This window comes from Lissotriton vulgaris, chromosome 3_1 (assembly GCF_964263255.1).
Source record: "Lissotriton vulgaris chromosome 3_1, aLisVul1.2, whole genome shotgun sequence".
NCBI lineage: Eukaryota > Metazoa > Chordata > Amphibia > Caudata > Salamandridae > Lissotriton > Lissotriton vulgaris.
Window position 1 is genome coordinate 1,245,251,438 of NC_141689.1, and position 22,055 is coordinate 1,245,273,492.

The following is a 22,055-nucleotide window of genomic DNA, read 5'->3' on the forward strand; positions in this document are numbered from 1 at the left end:
GTGGAAATGGTCCGCTGGTCCTGGCGAGAACTTCAGAAACGAGCTGGTCTCTCCCTGCTTTATGCGCCGGCGGTTCCTCTGAGGGGCAACCCGATGCTGCCTTGTTTGACGGCAAGAGGTGACGTCCTCACTATCCGTGGGAATCGACTTCTCACCTTCGCTGACCTATATCCAGATGGCTCATTTTTCGAGTTGCCTGCGGATGGGGATGACCAGCCCTGCTCGTTTGCTGACAAATTACTATATCATTCCCTTAGGGAATCTTGCAAGAAGATAGGACCGTGCTTCCCGGAAGAGCCTTGCGCACTAGCCGCCCTCCAAAACTTGCTCTCACGACCTTCCCCTAAGAAGCTGGTGTCCAGATTATATAACTGCATGCAGGAACAAGCCCCGGTGACAGTAGCCAAGGCCAAGACCGCTTGGGCTGAGGACCTGGGGGACCTGCTGCCGGATGACGCATGGGAGTATTGCTGCGCGCAACTCACAGCTCTATCCCCAAGTTACCGACTGCGGCTTATCCACTTCAAATTCCTACACAGATACTACCGCACTCCGACACTACTACGCCGAATGGGTATCCGTGAGGATGCCTCCTGCTGGAAATGTGGGGGTGACGATGCAACCTTTATTCATGTGGCTTGGAGCTGCCCCAAGCTGAGGGCATACTGGTCAGAGATCTTCAATGCCATCAATCAAATCACACAAAGGAGTGACTCACCGTCTCCACTGCTGGGATTGCTGGGGTATGTTAAGAACACTGAGCCCTGCGACAGGAAACTACATGCGTTACTCCTGTTATATGCCAAACGACAGATCGCTCTACACTGGGGCAGGCCGGCCCTCCCCACACTCGAGAGCTGGATCAGGGATGTGACTTACGGCCACACACAACTGACGCACTATTGGGAAACCATGCCCACCGCTTCCAGACCCACTGACATATGGGGCCCGTTTGTACAGTGGACTACAGAACGCACGGCCCCTGACTCCCCAGGTACCTCACGTGCTACGAGTATTTCAGACGACATGGGCTAAAGGTACGCGCTGCGTAGGTTAATGATTGGGGTCCCGCTGTCCCGCGCTTACACTGACAGGAACTGCCCAGACGCAAGTTATGCGTTTACTGCCTCCACTGACCCGGATGGAGTCCCCTGCCCCCCCCCCCGTCCTACCGGTCCTCCTGTGGACAATTCACTACCCCTCCCCCCCTCCCCCCCACCCCATACGTCCTTCGCTAATTCGTACACAGCCAAGATGCCTTTCCGTGCCCGCCCTGAACATGGCTGGCCCTCTATCTGGACAACCTGTGGCAGGCCCGCACGACCCCTTTGTGAACTGGAGTGTTGTATGAATGCTGTTTCCAAGTACTTGCACCTATGTTTGGAGTTTATGGTTTAGCTTGTTGGGGGGTCCTGTTGGGAGAAAAATGGTGCTGACAGACACATCCTCTTTCTAGGCTGCTGCGGCGGGTGGTTGACTGCTGCTTACTCAGGGGCGGCTTCATTGATTTTCGCTATCTTTCAATTGTCAGCAGCACTGTAAGAAAAGTACGACCGTTTACTCGCTAGAGATGCACTGTAAACACTGTAGATTTTATTGTATCTTAAGTTTACCTCTGAATGATCAACCCGGCTGGATGATGGCCTCTGAGATATTTCTATGTAATCTTTGTATAACCTGCCTGATAGCGGCCTGCCTCCGGGTTGTTGGCGTGACGCAGTGTGCATCTTCTTTTTCATTTGTTCATAATAAATGTCTTACGACAAAAAAAAAAAAAAAAAAAAAGGACATGAAGAGGTTTGCCGATGATCACACTCTGGTACAGGTGGGGATGACAGGATAAGAATACAATACCCTGTGGATCCTCAGCTGAACTGCTACGGAAGCTAGCTTTCCGCTGGACAACCTTTGTTTCCTGCTATGTGAGATTCTAACAAGTGTGTTCATCTCTATAATCGCAAAAATTACTTAAGCGTAGTTTTGATTTGAGCGTTTCAGCTGCCTTGAATGCTATTTGGGGACTTTAATTTCAAAACCTTTTGTTTTCCGTGTTTTTAGACACACTACCTCTGTATGTTTACACACTGTACCCCTAGAAGTCTGATTGAGTTTTAAGACGACTGTCTATTTTGTGTTCAATTCCTTCTCTCAGTACTTCCCTGTGTCTCCCATTGCCCGTGGGCAGATTGTCCTATTTTCCCAGATTGTGATTTGTGTCCTCAGAAACACTTTGTATTTTGCTGTTGGGTCTCGTGCATAGGACCACCTCCGCTAGAGAGACCTGCAGAGAAGCTGGCTAAGGGTTGGTCTTCCACTTAAACCCTCTTGGTAACGTGCAAGTTAACGAGGGTGCTGGCATCTTCTCTCGGGGGTCAGTTACACACTTATGTTAATTCATGCTCCGCGAGACGGCCACGCGTGGTACAGTATTTTTATCTGCATCCGCCAGACGAAGAAGCTTGATTTCCACAGAGGATATGAGTCTGACATAACCAGTTGTAAATATTAGCCTTTTTTAATGTTAAGTCAAACCTAACTCGTCCAGGGATGATGGATGCACATTAGTGTGTCTGTTATGTTAATTGCTGCTGATCCTTTGTCTCGCTCTTAATGGGGTCATTAAGTTAAAGCCATTTGCTTTGCTATACAATGCAAATGGCTTTAACTTAATCAAAGGCAAGACCTTTGCATTTTCAATGCTTGTTTATATGGTCTTACCCTACACTAATTTCAAAATGCATTATTTAAAAATGTGTCTGTGGGGAAATAGTTAATCCTACTCCCTACCCTGGATTCTGCATGGCAAAATCGGTCAAGAAGATGTGTTATTTTTACTACTCATTAAGTCTACATGTTCTGATTCTTGGGTGCCAAGTAGTGTCTGCTACTAGTGTCACAAAAACCCTCAAGATGTCCCTGGTCTATCATCAACCTAAGATGAATCAAGCAAGAATCACTTGCCTGAGCTGGAGGCAGCGACGCGGTCTTCTCCTCTAGGACCCGAGTGATTTATCAAACGCATAGATGGCTCATCTTCATCTCTTGAGCAGAAGTTCGCCGGGAACAATGGAATTCCTGTGTAAAGACATAGAAGAATACCATACATCAACAATGGGTATCACAGTTGGATCCAACAATTTTCAACAGAAAAGATGTAAAAATGTTTAATCTCACCCATTGTGCTCTGATTTTTGTGAACATGAAGTGATCCCAGTTTTGAGTTCTAAATTCTTTCTCTGTTGAGCTGAAGTGAAAGTGTGTTCCTTTTTGCCCAGGTACTTACTTTTATGCTATTGTGCACTTAGGATGTCACTTTCCCAATTCCTACCTTAATGCAAGGTAAAACAAAGCAACATCAAAACTGGGCAAGATGATGTGTACACACCTCATCTTCCTCATGCCAAACCAAGGCAAAAACATTCCTGTCTATCCTTCAAGGTTTTGAGTTGTCATATAAAGCTCTTCAACCCGACAAAAGAAGTTAGGAGCAGTGCTGGAATTAGAAAACCACTCAAAGAACCCATATATTGTGGGTCAAAGTGTGGCAGAGGAAAGGGGGTGAAATCACGACGGGTGGATAATGAAAAGCAGAGCCCAACACTCATTTTGAACATTTAAAAAAAATATATGCTACAAAGAAATTGGCAACAAGGACAAATGATACAGTAAATATGTTCTACCTTACTCAACAGGTCACAAAAATGCTGAATTTTACATATCTTAAAGACATTTTTCTCAAGCTGAAGGTCATGAGCCAAATTTCAGGGTGTAGCAAAGAGAACTAAATAGAGGCCTTTACATTTTGTCACATTTGCTGTGCTTCAAAGAAGAGGTTAAATATCAGGCTATATCTTTTAACATAAGGACTGTAGTTTGTTGTTCTTTCTCTGACTGCAAAGTGAAAGTACTTTCTGAAGTGAACTATGTGACAATCTTGCTGTGGTACAAGGAGTGTCAAAAGAAAGTAGGATGTAATTTATTTGAAAGACTCAAGAAAAACTAAATGAACTGTACCCGTATTTCAGAATATTTCAGCACTTAGGAAAGCAAAAAGAAGCAGTGTGATGGATACAAAGATTTTAAAAGCATGAAGACACTACTTGGTGAAGCACAAATGGAAAATATTGATTAAAACCCGATTTCCACACATGTGTGTGCTGTACAGTTTTATCAGTCAAACTGAATGTCTTTGCAAAAAATTGTGCTGTCTGTCAATGACAATGTGCTACCGTACAATGTTTTTTTTAGTAATATATTTGAAACTGAGTGCTCCACAATGTACCACCGCCTACATACTACACCCATATCTCTTTCCAGCTGAATACATTTGTAACACTTAGGGGTCTATTAGAATGACGGACGGATGGCCGCCGCCGCGGCGTCCATCCGTTCGCGATCGCAACCCGGAAAAACTCCGGTCCGATTAGCATCACAGTCGTGACAGTGGCGGTGTGATTTTCCGCCCGCCACTTTTCCAACGGTTGAGCTGGACCTCTACAATTGTGGCGGATCAGGGCGAAGCACCGCCAGCACGATTATGATGCCAGCGGTAGCCAGCCTTTCCGCTGCGGTGGGACTGCTATGGAAAGGCATGCGGAGAATGTCTCCAGGGGCCCATTGCGGGCCCCCAATGTGTTGGGGATGTGTGTGGGTGCACTGTGTACCCCCCTACATGTCCGTGTACCAGGTGGCAAGAATTGTGCAGTGCCTGTCACGCAGTGCAGCGAGATGCAGGACATGCTCCTTTTAACATCGCGGCGGTGCTGCTGACAGCAGCGACCGCCGCAGTTTTAATCAGCAGAATTCGACAAACGCAGTCGGATTTCGACTGCAGAGCATCCTAATTGGAAAGGCGTGTATGCTGCGGTCCTTGCGGGCGGTCTTTTCCCGCTATCATGGCGGTCGGGGAGGGTTTCTGACCTCCATCCTAATAGACCCCTTAGTGTGAAGATAGAATTTTCCACAATCCCTCTAACTTCAGTTAGTGTATAACATTGATGTCAGCAAAATTGGTCTTAAAAAGATGCTGAAATATGTCATAAACTCCAGTTTTATAATAAACCCTTAGAAGTATTCTGAAGTAAAACTATGTGTGAAACTCCCAGTATGCAGAAGGGGTATACACTAAAAAAATTACTGGTGTCAACACCAAGATTTTTCAGAAGCTTTGTGATTTTAGTGAACAGATGCCAAAAGCCGGCACCTTACTCTGAAAAGGGTCCCGACTCAAGTGCAATTCATTATAGACACATCAATATCTTGGCCATAGTTCGATAGACATTACGAAGGGTGTGGTTAAGATTGTGACATAAAAAAATTGCCACAACCTCTTTGCTTGTAAAGCTAGGTGGGTACCAAATGTTTGTTGTTTAAACAACTGGGTCGTTGTTCTAAAAGGTTTGGGAAGCAATGTCTTAAAGGGTGTAAACATCTGCTGCAGAGATCTTCGTGTGCTCGGCAATTCTCAAGAGTTTTATATAACTGTAAAATAACTCTAGTGGTTAATGCAGTTACGGGAGAGTTCTGTGTTTTGTCCATTCACAGTTTTGACTCCTAAAGTAGCACATAATTTTAATGTGCCTGCTCCAAAGCACATTGTGCAATATGCATATCACAGGTTTAATTTCTATGTAGATAAGTGGGTTTCTGCTTTGGACAAAGAGATGATTTTGTTATTTCCAGTTCATAAGTTGCAATCCAACTAATATAGCACAATGAGCTATGATCTAGAAACAAGGAGCTGCTTGCATACAGTAAGTAATATGTTTAGATCCTTTATGTTTTTATCTCAATCTGTTCTTATTTCTAGGAACTTAAAATAAGAGCTGATTATAAAGACTTACGGCCAGATTCATGAAACGAAAATCGGCTCGCAAAGGGCCAGATTCTGAGAATCTGGCCCTTTGCGAGCGCAATTTTTGCATTTGGGATTCTTCATCCCAAATGCAAAAATCGCTATTATAGAATTCACAAATTTGCGAGCAATTGCATTTAAGGAATCTCTATTTGAGATTCCTTAAATGCAATTCATGATACATTTAAAAAATGCGAATTCGCAATTTCGGGCCGCTATTTACCGCGATGTCAAACCTCGTGGTAAATAGCGGAAACTTAGAAAAATGCACTTAAGTGCATTTTTCTAAGTTGTATGTTACACACACACATGTCCTCGGGACATGTGTGTGCGTAACACTAGCATCCAATGTCATTTCAGGGGTGCAACCGGGTGTCCTTTGGACACCCCTGCACCCTTGAAATCGCAATATCAAAATGCGAATCGCTAATAGCGATTCGCACATTGATATGTCATCCCATTCATTCCTATGGGCCTTTAGGCTTATAGGAATGAATGGGGAGTTATTCCACATTTGCGATTAGCAATTAGCTAATCGCAAATAAGGAAGCTGTAGAAATCGAGAAACAAAATTGAGATTTGTACATGAATCCCGTTTTGCGAGTCTGTAATAGTGATTCCTTAATAATCGCTATTACTGACTCGCAAAACGGGACTTTGATGAATCTAGCTGTTTATTAATAGCCAAAGGTACCCTTCTTCGTTATGTTATGTTACACTGTGTCATGCTACGTTATGTTATGTTATCCGTGATGCGGATGGTGTTCTTGTGGACGATGGCGATTCCTCCTCCTGTCTGGTTGACACGGTCCCTCCGTGTGATTTTGTATCCGTCCGGGATGGTGATGGCAATGTCGGGCGCTGAGGAGGCGTTTATCCATGTTTCCGTGAGGAAGGCGACGTCTGGAGATGTGGAGTCGAGGAGGTTCCAGAGTTCGATGGCGTGTCTGTGGATGGAGCAGGTGTTGAGCAGGATGCACTTCTGGTGGTTGCTGCTGGGGGTCGGCTTGGCGGGTGCAGTGCGGGTCCGAATGCAGGAGAACTTGCAGGATTGGCAGGTGAAGGGTCCATGGGAGCGTCCTGGGGTGGCTCGGTGGCAGCCCGGGATCCGGCCGGTGTTGAGTGCGTTGAGGGTGGCGGCGTCGTAAGTCTGGCCGGTGGGCTGGCATCTGCGGGGGCCAGGGGTTCTGGCGCTGGGCGCGGTCCAGGTGCGGACGGGCGCAGATGGGCTTACCTTTAGCACGCCTTCGGCGCGCCCGCTGCACGTCAACACTGCGCGTACGCATGCACTCTGCCATAATGGAGAGGGGGGGGGGAGGAGCAGCTGGGAGGCGGGAGCGGGGTGGCGAGTGGGGGGGGAGCGGTGCTGTGATGCTGGAGGGGGTGGGGCCGCGGGGAGCAGCGGGGGGAGCGTGGTGGGGCAGGTAAACAGCTGGGCACAGAGGCAGCAAGTCACGCAGGACAAAACGGTACAGCACAAACTGGGAGAAAACGAATGCAGGCACTAAGAAAAACGAAGCCAGTACAATGAAAAACGAGTGAGGCACAGAAGGGCAGTAAAGGGCAGGGGGCCAAGGCAAACAGGGGCAAAACGGGCACAGAGGTACAGCACAAACTGGGTGAAAACAAAAACAGGCACTAAGAAAACGAAGGCAGTACAATAAAGAACGAGTGTGGCACAGAAGGGCAGTCAAGGGCAGGTGGCCAAGGCAAACAGGGGCAAAACGTCACTGGCAGCGGCAGCGGCGGCAGGAGGGACCGGGCACACTCGGGGTGGGCCACGCGGCGGGAGGAGCGACCGGACTGACCAGGTCAGGTCAGGTCACAGCTCCCAGCTCCGTGCGCCACGCCTTAAGTACCCTAGTGGGAGGGAGGAGCAGCTGGGAGGCGGGAGCGGGGTGGCGAGTGGGGGGGGGAGCGGTGCGGTGATGCTGGAGGGGGCGGGGCCGCAGGGGAGCAGCGGCAGGGAGCGGGGTGGGGCAGGGAAACAGCTGGGCACAGAGGCAGCAAGTCACGCAGGACAAAACGGTACAGCACAAACTGGGAGAAAACGAATGCAGGCACTAAGAAAAATGAAGGCAGTACAATGAAAAACGAGTGAGGCACAGAAGGGCAGTCAAGGGCAGGGGGTCAAGGCAAACGGGCAAAACGGGCACAGAGGTACAGCACAAACTGGGTGAAAACGAAAGCAGGCACTGAGAAAACGAAGGCAGTACAATAAAGAACGAGTGAGGCACAGAAGGGCAGTCAAGGCAGGGGGCCAAGGCAAACAGGGGCAAAACGTCACTGGCAGCGGCAGCACTTCCACTTAGCATTTAAAACTACTTGCCAAGCTCTAAACTCCCCTTGTACCTTAGGGTTGACCTCTCACATGTTGGTCAACGCTAAGGTAGGCCCTAGGTAGCCCTATGGGCAGGGTGTTATGCAAGTAAAAGGTAGAACATGTACCTTTATGTTTTGCATGTCCTGCTAGTGACAAAATGACTATTTCGTTTGTCACTACTGTGAGGCCTAGTCCTCTCCTAGGTTAGCATTGGGAATTCCTTAGTACAGTAGCATTTATCTATACTGTTTTCTGCAATGACACTTATATAAAGTGTACATTTCTATGAACTTATTGCTCTGTGTGCCTGGCAGCCTGTCTCTAATACATGTCCAGGCTGGGCTGGGTGACAGTTATATTTGTGCATTCTCTCTAGACAGCACCTACACAGGACACTCAACTACATCTGCATACTGATGGATCTTCCTGAGCAAGAGGGAGAGGAGGAGGTAGCACTTCACATGAATAGGTAGTGCCTGTCCCACTCAAAGGGCTGATGTACCCCTCCATCACTAGGCTGACCGACAGGACTGGGTAGAAAGGGATTCTTGTGCACGTCAGAGTTCCTTTGTAGTCAACCCCCTACATCAAAGGCACTTTTGGGTATAAGTACTGGGACTCTGACCCCCTAAAATCAGACACTTCATTGGAACTGCAACCAGACACTGTTGGCTCTACTTCTGCACACTGCCAGAAGGAAGGCTGTGCTGTTAGGAGGGACTACCACTTTGCTAACGGCTCTGCTGTGCTGGCTAGCTGCTTGCTCAGCTGCAGCAGGGACTGCCACTTTGCAACCTGCCTTGCTGTGCTGGCCTGCTGTCTTCTACCTTTGTGCTGAACTACAAGTGTTCCCCAAGGGATTGCCACCTGTTCAGGAGGTCTCAGGATCATTAAAGACCTCACCCCCTTCCACTGCTGCAGGATTCTGTTACTGGTGAATCCGGCAAGTGGGTTTTGACACAGATTTGGTTGTGAGCCGATTGCCGCCTTCATCTAAGCACAAAGACCAGCACTTCCTACTTGCTGAGGATTCAGCACTCTGCTTTTCTACAACCGGCATTGTCCACGAGTCTCAAGTTGTTCCGAATGTGCTTTTGCCGATTCAAGTCACCACCGTACTCCCAGCAGCTGCAGCGCGATCCATCGCAACTCTACTGCGACGCATAGCCCGGGTGGCATGGGGCATGTGCAAGGACGCAAGTTCAGTCTACGCGCATGCTGTTGTGACCAACACCAGCCGACAACGCGGGCCCCGCTCTTGAGGCCCGCCAATAATTCGATTGAAGGGTACTGCCCTGAGGAGTCGGACTTCCTAAGTCCAAGTTACCGAACCACTAGCTCTCGGGAAGTTCGCCTTTTGTTGAATTTACCCGGTTTCAAGGAACCCGTATAACAAGGTGTACCATTTTGCGCACCGCTTTGCCCTGCCATGGTGAGGAAGTAATACTTTTCTGTAACCACACAATTGTATGTGCTACTAGCATGGGGTTTATGTTAATGACTGCTATTTTCTTAAGCACTGTCATTACCACGGGCATTAAATGTGATACCGTGAAAAGTTTTCAATGTATGTTTGTTGTTAAAAACCCTAAATTCTTACCTCCGTGACAACCCTGGATTTCACTACCAGTGAGTATTTGAGAGGCTGTTAAACTGCACAGGGTAGTAAATGAAGACCAACAGCTCACTGGTTACCTAGATAAACTTAACTGAAGAGACACTTACTAATGTCTGCCCACAAATTGCTTTTTATGCCACTCACTCCTGCTGATAAGCCTTACCTGCTATGACTTTCTTATTCTGTGACACCATTGCTAAATGCTCCTGATCCTTCTAATTTCATTAAACCGGTTATATTGTCTTTTTTTGGGCCATAGTTCGCCTTCATTTTATATCATCATCTTTCAAGTCTGCCTTCCCTTCTCTGATTGTCCCCACGTGTACTTGCCCAATTTCCTGTCCTCCTAATGTAAACCTATCACCTCTCTAAGACTGCTTCTCTCTACGACTGCCTACCCCTTGTTAAATGTAGACTGCCTCAAACATACTGAACACCCTCTGCAGTTCCCCCCCAAAGTCTGGTCACCTAGCAGCCCTTGAGCATTCTCAGCATGCCCGTTCTTTACTATTTTACTCTCCGTTTGTCTTCCTGTGCAACTGGCCAGAAGCCATGGTCAAGCTACAATGTCAAGGCCTGTCTGTAGAAGCCATGGAGCCTCCAAGAAGGTGGTTCCTCCAGTCGCATGCCTCATGTGCAATATGGGAAACTGGTCCTTATCTCTCTGTACTCCACAAACGAAAGGCTTCCAGGGAAGATAACCCAAAATATATCTTGATCACAAGTTATCTCCTACCCATGCAACCTTCTCACTTACTTGAGGAATGATTAATACTCTCTCTTTTCCTCTGCAAGTTCATGTGACGCAGCTTTTTTTCTTCGGATGCTAGGGAGAAGACTGAACTCACAACAGGAAAACCTGTTTCAAAAAGTGAATAAATAGGATTTAAAAGATGCATAGTAAATATTTTGGATAATATTAATTATACATTCTAGAACAATCGCAAGCTCTGCGATACCATGTCAAGTAAAAACTGGCCAACTCCCCAATTCTCACACACTATCCTCACCCTCCATGTCTAACCTCATGATTGAGGAGGATGAGATGTGGCCCAATGGCTAAAGATGCCAACCCTCAACATCCTGTGATTCGGAGCTGGGCAAATCACTTAATCCTCCACCCCCCATGCCTAAAAAAGCAGCCTGTAGTCTGGCACTCTTATAAAATGTCTGGTTCTCATGTGACGCATGATTGTGAACCCTGGGCAATGTTTACACTTCATGAAACTGCAAAAATGAATAATAATAAATAAAACTAAAGTTAACACAGCAGGTTGTAGCTCTGAGTTTAATAGAGGGGAGTAGCTCATACAACTAATACACTTCTGCCATTCACCGTTCAATTTACGGGTAATGCCCAATCATTAAACTCACATGCACTGGAACGGTTAAGGATTTCAGTTTCCACTGAGCTGCGCTCATCTCTGCAAAAAGAATCCTCTTGCGTGATCCTGAATAATATGTCAGGAAAGACTACTGGATGAGAAGCTGCACAAAGAAATAGAAAATAATATAAATTATTGAGTGTGCTAGAAATTACACATATGTGAGATCAGAAATAGAGAAGACATAAACTTGACTTTCAAGAAGGATCCTGATAAAACAATCTAATAATTTTTCTCCCTTTCCATGAAAAATGATCTGCAAATGTCCCTATCAGATGTCCTGAGTTTCATTATCAGAATCTGTAAGCGGTTCGGACATTCTCACAATCATCCCTCTGCACCATTTCTCCTCCCACCCAAAGGCCTTTAGGCTAAGGTGGACAGTCAATGGCTGTTCTGCCATCGGATTGGAGGGATATCTATGAGGGTGGGATTAATGGAGATCTTTGTTAGTAATGATCAGGTAGGCTTCCTCTTTCTGTTTTTTCTTGAACACCGATCAGTTAATCATGGAGCAGTAGTGTGTGTGCAGTAAGCCTTTATGTTATTTGCATTTGACTTAGTAGATCTGGTGTAGAGTGGTATAAATGTATGAGAAGCAAGCTAGTGTGTTTTGGAACAGGGTGAAATCTCAATCGAAGTACAAAGGGCCCTTCATATGCTCCCGAGGCTTGTGCATGACAACCAGATAGCCCTAGAGTGGGGGGAGATGGGTTAGAGTACACATTTATCAGCTGACCAGGAAGGTGGCCTCGGCGGGGTGGTGACAGCAGTACTGACATGCTCTCCACCTTGCTGCCCAGTAACAGGCAGCTGGCAGAAATGCGAGTAAGGCTACTCCAGAGAAAAGAGTTAGCATCAGGGGAGACTGGTGGTATCTCTCCGTCGCCCAAGAGGAAAAATGGAGGGAAAGGGGTTGACATGGACTAAACAAAATCAGACACACCGGGTCTGGTGGCTTAGTGGACTAATGCCACTGTAGGGGCATGTGTTCGACCTCATGGTCACGGGCTCAAATCCCAGCGGGCCCACTCAGCCTTTCATCCATATGAGGTTGATAAAAATGAGTACCATTGAGTTGGTAACAATAAATATCCATTATTCCGCGCCAAGATGCCCTTGGGTGTCCATACACTTTACAAATACATATGTTATGGAGAAGTCTCAAGTGAGCAGATGAAGGTGGTTCACGGACACTAGTGCAGTGCCTACAATGCCAACACAGGAGGTGATGCAGGCAGAGTGCAAAGACAAGGGAGTAGCAGATGCTGCAGGAAGTGAAAGGGATACTATCCTTAAATGATTTGGTGGGAAGAATATAACGCCTGTACCGATCAGAGGTTGGGTAGTGGGACAGGTTGTCGGAAGTGAGGTGAGGAATGAAAGGAGGTAGTAGCCAGGAAGGGGGTCAAGCACAAACAGGTAAGGACATAAGAAAGGTAGAGGGTGGATGATACATAGAGAGTGTTATATATTTTGCCTTTCAGGTGCTTTAGGAGCTACCCTATATAGTTTATTTGTTAATTTGCTTTTTGAGATCTTGGAGCCTACAAGTATTCATTTGTGTGAAATGACTGATGCACTTATGGTCATCAATGTGTGCTACATTTATCATACAGTTTGATAGTTCATATATTCATGTATTCTTTTAAATGATTGAAAGTTATAATAGCTTTAGGCTATAACATGAATGTGTAAGTGAATTTGTATGTTATTTCTCCCACCTGACTTGGACTGTACAAATTAGATGCTCACAGCACTGCAGGCACAGAGGGAGAATTCAATTCCAGGATCTATAAAGAGCAGTGCAGTTTGTCATGTAACTGCACCAAGGTTACTGTCAAATTCATTTAATAGATATATAACTCATGTTTGCCTTCATGACTGGGAGGCTGTGTATTGTGGAAAATAAATGGATTTCATATATGCATGTGTGATGACTATATTTCAATACTGAATCATCACAATGACAAACGTCTGATGCTGCAATTAAACATTTAGCGATCTTCAAAATGTACTATGTAATATATTGTCCATTTTCATAATTTTCACATTATGTGGTGTTGCATTTGTTACAATTGTACTAATTTCTGCAACAACACTTTTGCCTTGATTCTGCAGTAAAGTTGTTGAGAATAAAGCCTTAAAAATAACTGTGTGAATTTGTGACAAAAGGTTGCAAATCTTGCAATAATAAATCAAAATGCCTGACACTCCCTGGCAAGTTCTGTTACATGCATAACTCCCTCCTCTCTCTCTAGGTAATTTAGAGAGATGCATGATCTATAACTTGTCTATTCCTTACACTCAAGTTGGCGAGTTGATACATATGTTTGTTTGCCTAAAGGTCATGGTGGATCTACTAGGTCATGCTCATCAAAGGTTCTCAATACCATAACAAAGGTATCTGTTTGGTGAAGTGAGAGGGCTAGATTCTGGTGCAGTTATGGTAAGCTAGGTTGTAGTGTGGTTCCTATATTCCCAATAGGCTCTGCGCATTGGAATAATATATCCTATAGATTTGACGTAGGACTTATGTCAGTAGGTCTCTATCGAATATACTAAACTTAATTGTGACTGCCAGCTAGCTCAGAGGTCACTAGAAACTTTCTCGAATTCAAAAGTAGGGATTCTTTTCTGACAACCGCATAAACATGGCAACTTTGTTTCCCTAGGACTGGAAAATATCTTCATAGTCGTAAAAACAATAGATAAATATTTTACTCAGTCAATCGTGCATGCTTTGTTTCTACAGAGTTGCAGAGAAATGGTGAGACAGGCATTTTCAATAAAAGGTTTATTGAACAGTCTTCTTTCTCATGCAAGAGAGGTGAACTGCTACAATCGTTAGATAGAATGCAAAGTATAATGCATACAGCGAGAATAGTATTATTAAATAATACTGTAATAGCATTGTATGGTTTCTAAGCCATATAAAAATACTTACATAAATAACATAGACTAAAATACTCAACTGGTGCTTCTAAAATACGCCTACCCCAATGTCCCTAACCTAGGTCTAGTACGAGGGAAGAGGTAAGTATGGTCTTTAGCATAGGTTTAGTTAATTTTTTTATTTTTTTAAAAAAGTTTTATTTAATTTAGGCATAGAGTAGAGTTAACACATACACATCAGCAATCATCCTTGTTCACAAACACGTATAGATCAAGGACTAGCATAGTAATATAACATATCTTAGACAACCCTGATTTAAATCCGGTCCCGTAGCTCAATCTCCCCCCCCCCATCCCTTGTATCATAAGGCCACACTATTAGGCGACAGTATCCGAGTCAAGTTCTGGTGGTTCACAAATGTCTCCTCTGAATTTGTTCCATGCCCCCCAGACCCTTTCCCATTTTTGAGGGCAACCACGGTGTATGAGGACCGCCCTTTTCGCCACCATTGCCTCGTCCATATCTTTACACCATTTGCGAAGCGTAGGCAACGTTCCCGATCCCCACAACATAGCAATATTCCGCTTCGCCATCATCATGCCAAGCATAGCAGTCCTGTTCCTGATGATTAAAGTCATTTGCTTCCCATATATTCAATAGACAGCGTCTCGGCTTCGGAAGGGCCGAGATCTTTAGAGCTTGTGATAATGTGCGCATAATCTTAACCCAGTACACCGCAATGCGGGGGCAGTCCCAAATAGAATGATAAAATGTACCTTCACCACCATAGCCGCGCAGACATTCTTCATGTGTTGCTGCGCCTATTGCGTGAAGAGTTGTTCTGGTGTAGTATGTGCGGTGTAGTATTTTAAGTTGGACTAGTCGAGGCCTGGATGGGATCGCCGTTTCGCAGGGCGAGGATAGAGCCTCCTGCCACTCTGAGTCATCAAAGTCACCCACCTCCCGGGACCAGGTCCGTCTTAATTTGGGGTCAGGCAAATTATTGCCTAGTTTACGGTACATTAGGGAGGTCGCCATTTCTGTCATGTACTCTGTCAGGAGCCTATCTTCTAGTGGAGTGGATTCTTGTAATGTGGTGCCCGGTGGTATGGCTGCTTGTAGTGCATGACGGATTTGTAAATATCGGAATTTCTCTGTTTGTGCCATGCCATATTGCGCGTGAAGGTGTTGGAATTCAACCACTGCCCTTTTTCCAAAGGTCTCCTACCACTGAGAGGCCAATATTGTCCCAGTTTTGGAAGCCCTTACTCCTTCGAAGGGTACCCAACTGCTGGGAATCCCACAACGGTGTCATCTGCGTGATTAACCCCGCACATTTCAACCGTATGTGAGCCTGATACCAAATGTGCACCGTGTGTGCCGTAGGGTCGATCAGACCCGGAGGTTTACGGCGCCGATAGAGATTAGCCATCAGGCCTCTGCCCTCCAGATCGTGTCTGTCAGCCTGATATGCCGGTTCGTCCTGTGGGGTGTGTAACCAACCATTTATCAATTTAAGGTGTGCCGCCCAATAGTACAGCTGCAAGTTTGGGAGTGCTATTACTCCATCGTACCAGCTACGTACGAGCTTGTCTTGTGCTATCCGCGCTGGTTTAGTGCCCCACAGTAAATTGGCGACCTCTGCTGCTATAGTTTTAAAATAAGCCTGTGGGACCAAGAACGGAGTGTTTTCAAGGACATAGAGAAAGCGCGGCAGTGCCATCATTTTATAGAGTGCTGCCCTTCCTAGCAGCGTTAGAGGGAGGTTACGCCACACCGCTACATCACGTTTGAAGCGGTCCAACTGGGGCTTTAGATTTTTGTCGTAGAACTCAGAGGGATCAGGCGTCGCATATATACCCAGATACTTAAAAGCTTCGGTAGTAACGCGCAGTGGGCAGTCCGCAGGTAGCCGCGGGGCGGTCCAACCAAAACATAGAGGACCTATTTGGACCAGTTTATTCTATAGCCGGACACCCTGCCAAACTTATTGCAAACATTCAGCAGTTCCAGGATTGACTTTCTAGGGGAGGTGAGATATAAAAGTATGTCGTCAGCGTATAGGGATATGCGGTCTTCCCAGGTATCAGACCACTGAAGGCCTCTGATGGAGGGCTCCCATCTAAGCCATGCTGCGAGCGGTTCTAGTGCCAGTGCGAATAGCAGGGGGTACAACGGGCATCCCTGTCGCGTGCCTCACGCCAGCGGGAAGTCTCTGGACATATGCCCATTGGCCGCCACATGCGCCAATGGTTTGTTATAAAGCAAGCGGATCCAGGCACAGAACTTGGGTCCAAATCCCAAGTGTAGTAACACAGCAAATAGAAAAGGCCACTCCACCGTGTCGAACGCCACGCTGGCATCAAGAGAGAGGATAACCGCGGGTTCGTGAATAAAGGACCGGCGAGCCAGTACTGCGTGGAGCCGCCGTAAATTCAGAGCCGTACTCCGGTGGGGCATGAATCCTGACTGGTCAGGACCTACCAGGGATGCAAGATGCAGAGTCAGCCGTAGTGGCAGCAGTTTGGCCAGTATCTTAGGTTCGGCGTTGATTAGGGAAATCGGATGGTAGGAGCCACACGCCGTGCGTGGTTTGCCCGGTTTTGTGGATTGTCACGATTGTAGCCAATCGCTGATCACAGGGTAGCTCGCCCGCCTGGAGGCTGTTGCGGAACATACCCAGCAGGAAGGGTGCAGTTACCTGAGCGGTATCTTTAAACAGTTCGACCGGGACGCCTTTGGGGCCCACAGCCGTACCGGATGCCAGGGAGCCAATGACCATCTCCACTTCCTCGAGTGTGAGGTCAGCCTCCAGTAGCAACGCCACCTCCGGCGTGAGCCGTGGCATGGCGAGATCTTTTATATAACCGTGTGCTTCCTCAACTGTGAATGCAGTACAGGAGGCGTATACCGCCAGGGGTCATCAGTAGGGAGTCATCAACGGCGCGTAGTTGTGCAACAACTCTCCCCGCCCTCTCCTTCCTGTCTAGCCAAGCCAGCATTTTCTCGGCCTTATCTCCCAACTCGTACACCCTATGTCCCGTGGCTCGGAGCCGATCCATTACAGCTCCTTTTGGTATGCCACATACTCCGCCTGCTTAAGTCGTACTCGTTGTGCAGTGAGTCGGGTCGGACCGGCCGCATGCAGGGCCGTTTCTTCCGTCAAGTCTTGCTCTACTTGATCAAGTTCAGCCCGCTTGCTCCGTTTATGGCCGGTAATTAGTGCTATAGCTTGACCACGAAGCACCACTTTGCAGGCTTCCCAAAGGGTACTAGGGGAATCTACAGATCCTACGCTTTCTTGGAAGAAGTTCGTGGTAGTGTCTAAGATACCTTTCGAGACCTCCGTCACCTGTAAATAACTAGGGTGGATGGGGAACACTCGGCGACGGAGCGTTAAATGGCGCGCATAGGTGAGCAGTATGGGCGAGTGATCAGATATGCCCCTGGGGCGGATATCCACCTTATCTATTCCGTCCAGTCCGTCCGGTGATACCAGAAAGTAATCTATACGTGTGAGACAATCATGGACTGCAGAGTGGAATGTGTATTGTCTGGTAGTGGGGTGCTTGTATCTCCATGCGTCTGTTAGTCCTAAGGCGTCAATGAGTCCCATCATACGATGGCTGTATGGTGCCGACAGTTTTATGGGATGTCTGTCCAGTGTACCATCCATGAGGTCGTTAAAGTCGCCCCCCAGTACCATAACTCCCACCGGCAATGTAAGCAGGAACGCCTTAAGCGCCGAATGCGCTGCTACGTGCAAGGACGCGGGGATGTACACTGAGACAAAATTGAAAATAGTCCCTTCCCATTGACAAGTAGCGGCTGCGAAGCGGCCCTGGTCGTCAATCCGTGTTTGATGTAGTATAAGTGGGAAGTTCTTTTTAATTAAGACACCCACCCCCCTAGATCCAGAGGTGAATTCTGCGTGGGCCACCATCCTGTAGCCCCATCTGTCCATGGCCATGCACGTAGACCCCGTCAGGTGCGTTTCCTGCAAAAGGGCGATCGCCGGTGCGCAGCGTTTTAAATATTGCAGCACCAAGCTTGTTTCACTTTATCTCCCAAACCCCGTACATTCCAGGTCAAAACAGTCAATGGGGTCCCCGGGGTTGCCTGGGTCATAGTATGATCAATGTCCTGTGTAGGGTGTGCAGATATCTGGGGTGTAATCGTAGGCCCACCTCATGTGTTCCTGCCATCCTGATCATGATGAGATTGCGCTTTCTTCGTGTTTCTAGTGTGTGACTGCTGTCAACTCCTGCCTTTAGAACAAAACATAGAATAACCAAAACCTTCCCGTCCCTCCCCACCCCCCTCCCTGCCTCCCTGCTCAACGGACTTAGAACCGCCCGCCACCCCAACTTGGCAGAGTGCTTTTCCTCAACCCAAACCATAGTACTTGCTTGCCAGGGTACAAGATCCGTGGAGGCGGTCCCCTTTGTGTACCCCCCAGGCTTGTCTCAGTCCAGAAATTGGAGCCAAGCCATTTCAAGCAGGTAGTGCAGTATCTATGTTGGCCGAAGCCGAGAGGTTATAGTTTGGGATCCAGGCCCTCATTGAGGGCCTAGATCCCAAACTATAACCTCTCGGCTTCGGCCGACAAGGAGCTATTCAACATCGTCAAAGAATTTACCAACCCCACCGCAGCCTCAAACGACATTACTCCCTCCCAAGACCTCTGCGATTCGTTATCCTCCTTCTTCTACAACAAAATCGCCGACATACATAGCAGCTTTGAGAACATTTCCAAAGAACTGTCCACTCCACCCACCTCCGAACCTAAACCGCCCTCTAACAACATTAACGCCTGGAACCCAATCACCACTGAAGACACCATCCGCCTAATGAACTCCATCCATTCAGGCTCGCCAACCGACCCCTGTCCCCACCACATCTTCAACAAAGCAGACTCCGTCATCGCACCCCATCTCCGTGATGTCATCAACTGCTTCTTCAACTCCACTACCTTCCCAGAAAGCTGGAAACACGCCGAACTCAGCGCCCTCCTGAAGAAAACCACAGCAGACCCCTCTGAACTTAAGAACTACCGCCCCATCTCCCTCCTCCCATTCCCTGCCAAAGTCATTGAAAAAGCCGTCAATAGCCAGCTCGCCGCCTTCCTTGAATCCAACAACTCCCTAGACACCTCACAGTCCGGCTTTCGAGCCAAACACAGCACCGAAACCGCCCTCATTGCAGCGACAGACGACATCCGAACACCACTGGACAACGGAGAAACAGTTGCCCTCATCCTACTCGACCTCTCTGCCGCCTTCGACACAGTCTGTCATAGCACCCTCATACAACGCCTCAGCAACATCGGCATACAAGGAAAAGCCTTGGACTGGATCATCTTGTTCCTCGCCGGGAGAACCCATAGAGTCCGACTCCCCCCATTCAAATCAGAGGCCACCGAAGTCATCTGCGGAGTACCACAAGAATCATCACTCAGTGCCACCCTCTTCAACCTTTACATGAGTCCCCTCGCATCCATCGCGCGACAACACAACCTTAACATCATCTCTTACGCTGACGACACCCAGCTGATCCTTTCCCTCACCAAAGACCCTAACACCGCCAAAACCAATCTTCACGAAGGCATGAAAGAAGTAGCCAAATGGATGAAAAACAGCCGCCTAAAACTTAACTCAGACAAAACGGAAGTCCTCATCCTAGGATCATCCCCCTCGGCCTGGGACGACTCATGGTGGCCATCGGCCCTGGGCACAGCACCCATACCCACAGACCACGCACGTAATCTAGGCTTCATCCTAGACTCCTCCCTCTCGATGACCAGACAAGTCAACGCCGTCTCATCCTCTTGCTTCAACGTACTTCGTATGCTCAAAAAAATCTTCCGTTGGATTCCCACCGAAACAAGAAAGACTGTCACCCACGCACTGGTCACTAGCCGACTGGACTATGGAAAGACCCTCTACGCCGGAATCACAGCCAAATTACAGAAAAAACTCCAACGCATCCAAAACGCCTCAGCCAGACTCATATTGGACATCCCTCGCCAAGCTCACATTACCGGTCACCTGAAAGACCTCCACTGGCTTCCCGTCAACAAGAGAATAACGTTCCGTCTCATCACCCACGCACACAAGGCCCTCTACAAACTAGGACCTGAATGCCTCAACACACGACTGTCCTTCTACACACCCACCCGCCAACTAAGATCCTCCAATCAAGCCCTTGCCGCAGTTCCGCGCATCCACAGATCCACCATGGGAGGAAGATCCTTCTACTACTTGGCGGCCAAGACCTGGAATTCTCTCCCCACTCACCTCCGCCTTACACAGAACCACATTTCCTTCAGAAAGGAACTTAAAACCTGGCTATTCGATAAATAATGCACCCCTCCCCCAAGAGCCTTGAGACCCTCTGGGTGAGTAGTGCGCTATAAAAATTCATGAACTTGAACTTGAACTTGAACTATTGACAATCCCTGGGTCTGGTGAGTGGCTCAACTCCTCCCGTTCATTCTCTTGAGATCCGTCGTGGTCGCCTTCGCGTCGGTTTCTTTAAGTCCGGCCAGTGCGTCGCTGCAGGTTTAGTTTTTTGCCAATAATGTATCAAAGGTTTTTCTAGGTTTTAATCAGCTCCATACCCTAGAATGAAGGCGGTCTGGTATCTCTGACTCAGGACTCGATTTACCAACACCCCGCAAGGGGAGTCAGAAACACTGTAGCTGGATTTCTAAGCAGAGGAGGGCAGCTTCCTGATCAGTGCGTCACCTGGAGAGTCGGCTTCCTTCGGCACTTGCTGTAGCGAGCTGCGTCTGGCAAGTAGGTCATCGAACTGCTTCGAACCACTATGCTTTGCCATAGCAAGTGAAGGTATATTTATACCTTGAAGGTGTTTAGGAATGCCATGTTTGACGTAAGGTCGGGCATATGAACTTCATGAATGAACCCCTAAGGAATAGATGTTCATTGTAAAACTAACTGAGTTCTTGGAGAAATCAATATTCAGGCTAGGGGAAGACCCTAACGGCTTAAGCTGGTTTTCCAAGAAATCGTTGTGACGTTTGGTGAACGGATGGAAGTAGCCATGCCTGTATTTGGGTGGCATGGGCTATATGCCCAAATAAAGGCTTGATTTCTATGCCTATATAAGGGCAACGTGAATTGTACCTATATAAGGACATGAATTGGGAAAATCCATTCGGGATCTAAAACACCATACAACAAGGTGGATGGGAAGTAAACCTCTACATTTGCAACTATTTGTGCTGGTCTTAGACCATCAGCATTCTAGAATACCCATCAAAACCACTCCTTGAGAAGTGAAACAATCCAGAAGAGAGAAACAAGGAGGTATGGCGTCATTGCACCTCCAAAAGGCAAGGATAGTGTACAAGCCTAACCAACAAGTTGATCTCGCATGTCTTTTTCTCTTACTTGAATGCACCATAGTCCAAAGGAGGGCACCTAAAGTTAGGTTATTTACTTATTCTGTGTTTGTTGGCGTGTGTGCTGATGTCTTGGGCTCATGCAGGTGACTGCCCTGGAATCTATGCATTTCCAGTAAAGTTTGCATTGCATCTTTGTGCTTCTCATGCTCCGCAGGATGGCCCTGCATCTCTTGGACTTAAGTGGACAGAACACTTGCACCACATCGGCAGAACTCAAACCACAACTCCTGGCAACATCTGATGCACAACACTGCCCCAAGCCATACAATTGGCTAAGTTTGCCACATCCCAAGCACAATCTAAGCCAAGCTTTACTGCCACAGTGCGCTACAACATTACACACTGACCTACTCCAGGGACCACATTGCTTCAATCGATATTCTATCTAAGCGCTGGCCTCCTTAATAGCACATTCAGATCAAGCTATTCTCTGGTAGGCCTCTGCCATCCCAATGGTGCATCAAAATGAAATTATTCACCCACCACGCCCTACACTAAAAGTAAACAATGAACACCACAGCTGGCACCATCATGTGGTTAACACAGCACCAAG

At 47.3% G+C, this 22,055-nt stretch overlaps 1 protein-coding gene across 1 annotated transcript in view; it reads right to left on the bottom strand.

Annotated features, from left to right (window-relative positions):
- Window positions 1–22,055, bottom strand: part of LOC147727733 (uncharacterized) — a 152,426-nt gene that overhangs the window by 45,198 nt on the left and 85,173 nt on the right. The window contains exons 4-6 of the mRNA XM_086961731.1: window positions 11,170–11,283; window positions 10,553–10,654; window positions 2,962–3,075 (exon numbers count right to left, since the gene is read on the bottom strand). Of these exons, the coding sequence (XP_086817857.1) occupies window positions 2,962–3,075; window positions 10,553–10,654; window positions 11,170–11,283 (330 nt within the window). The remainder of the gene's footprint in view (window positions 1–2,961; window positions 3,076–10,552; window positions 10,655–11,169; window positions 11,284–22,055) is intronic.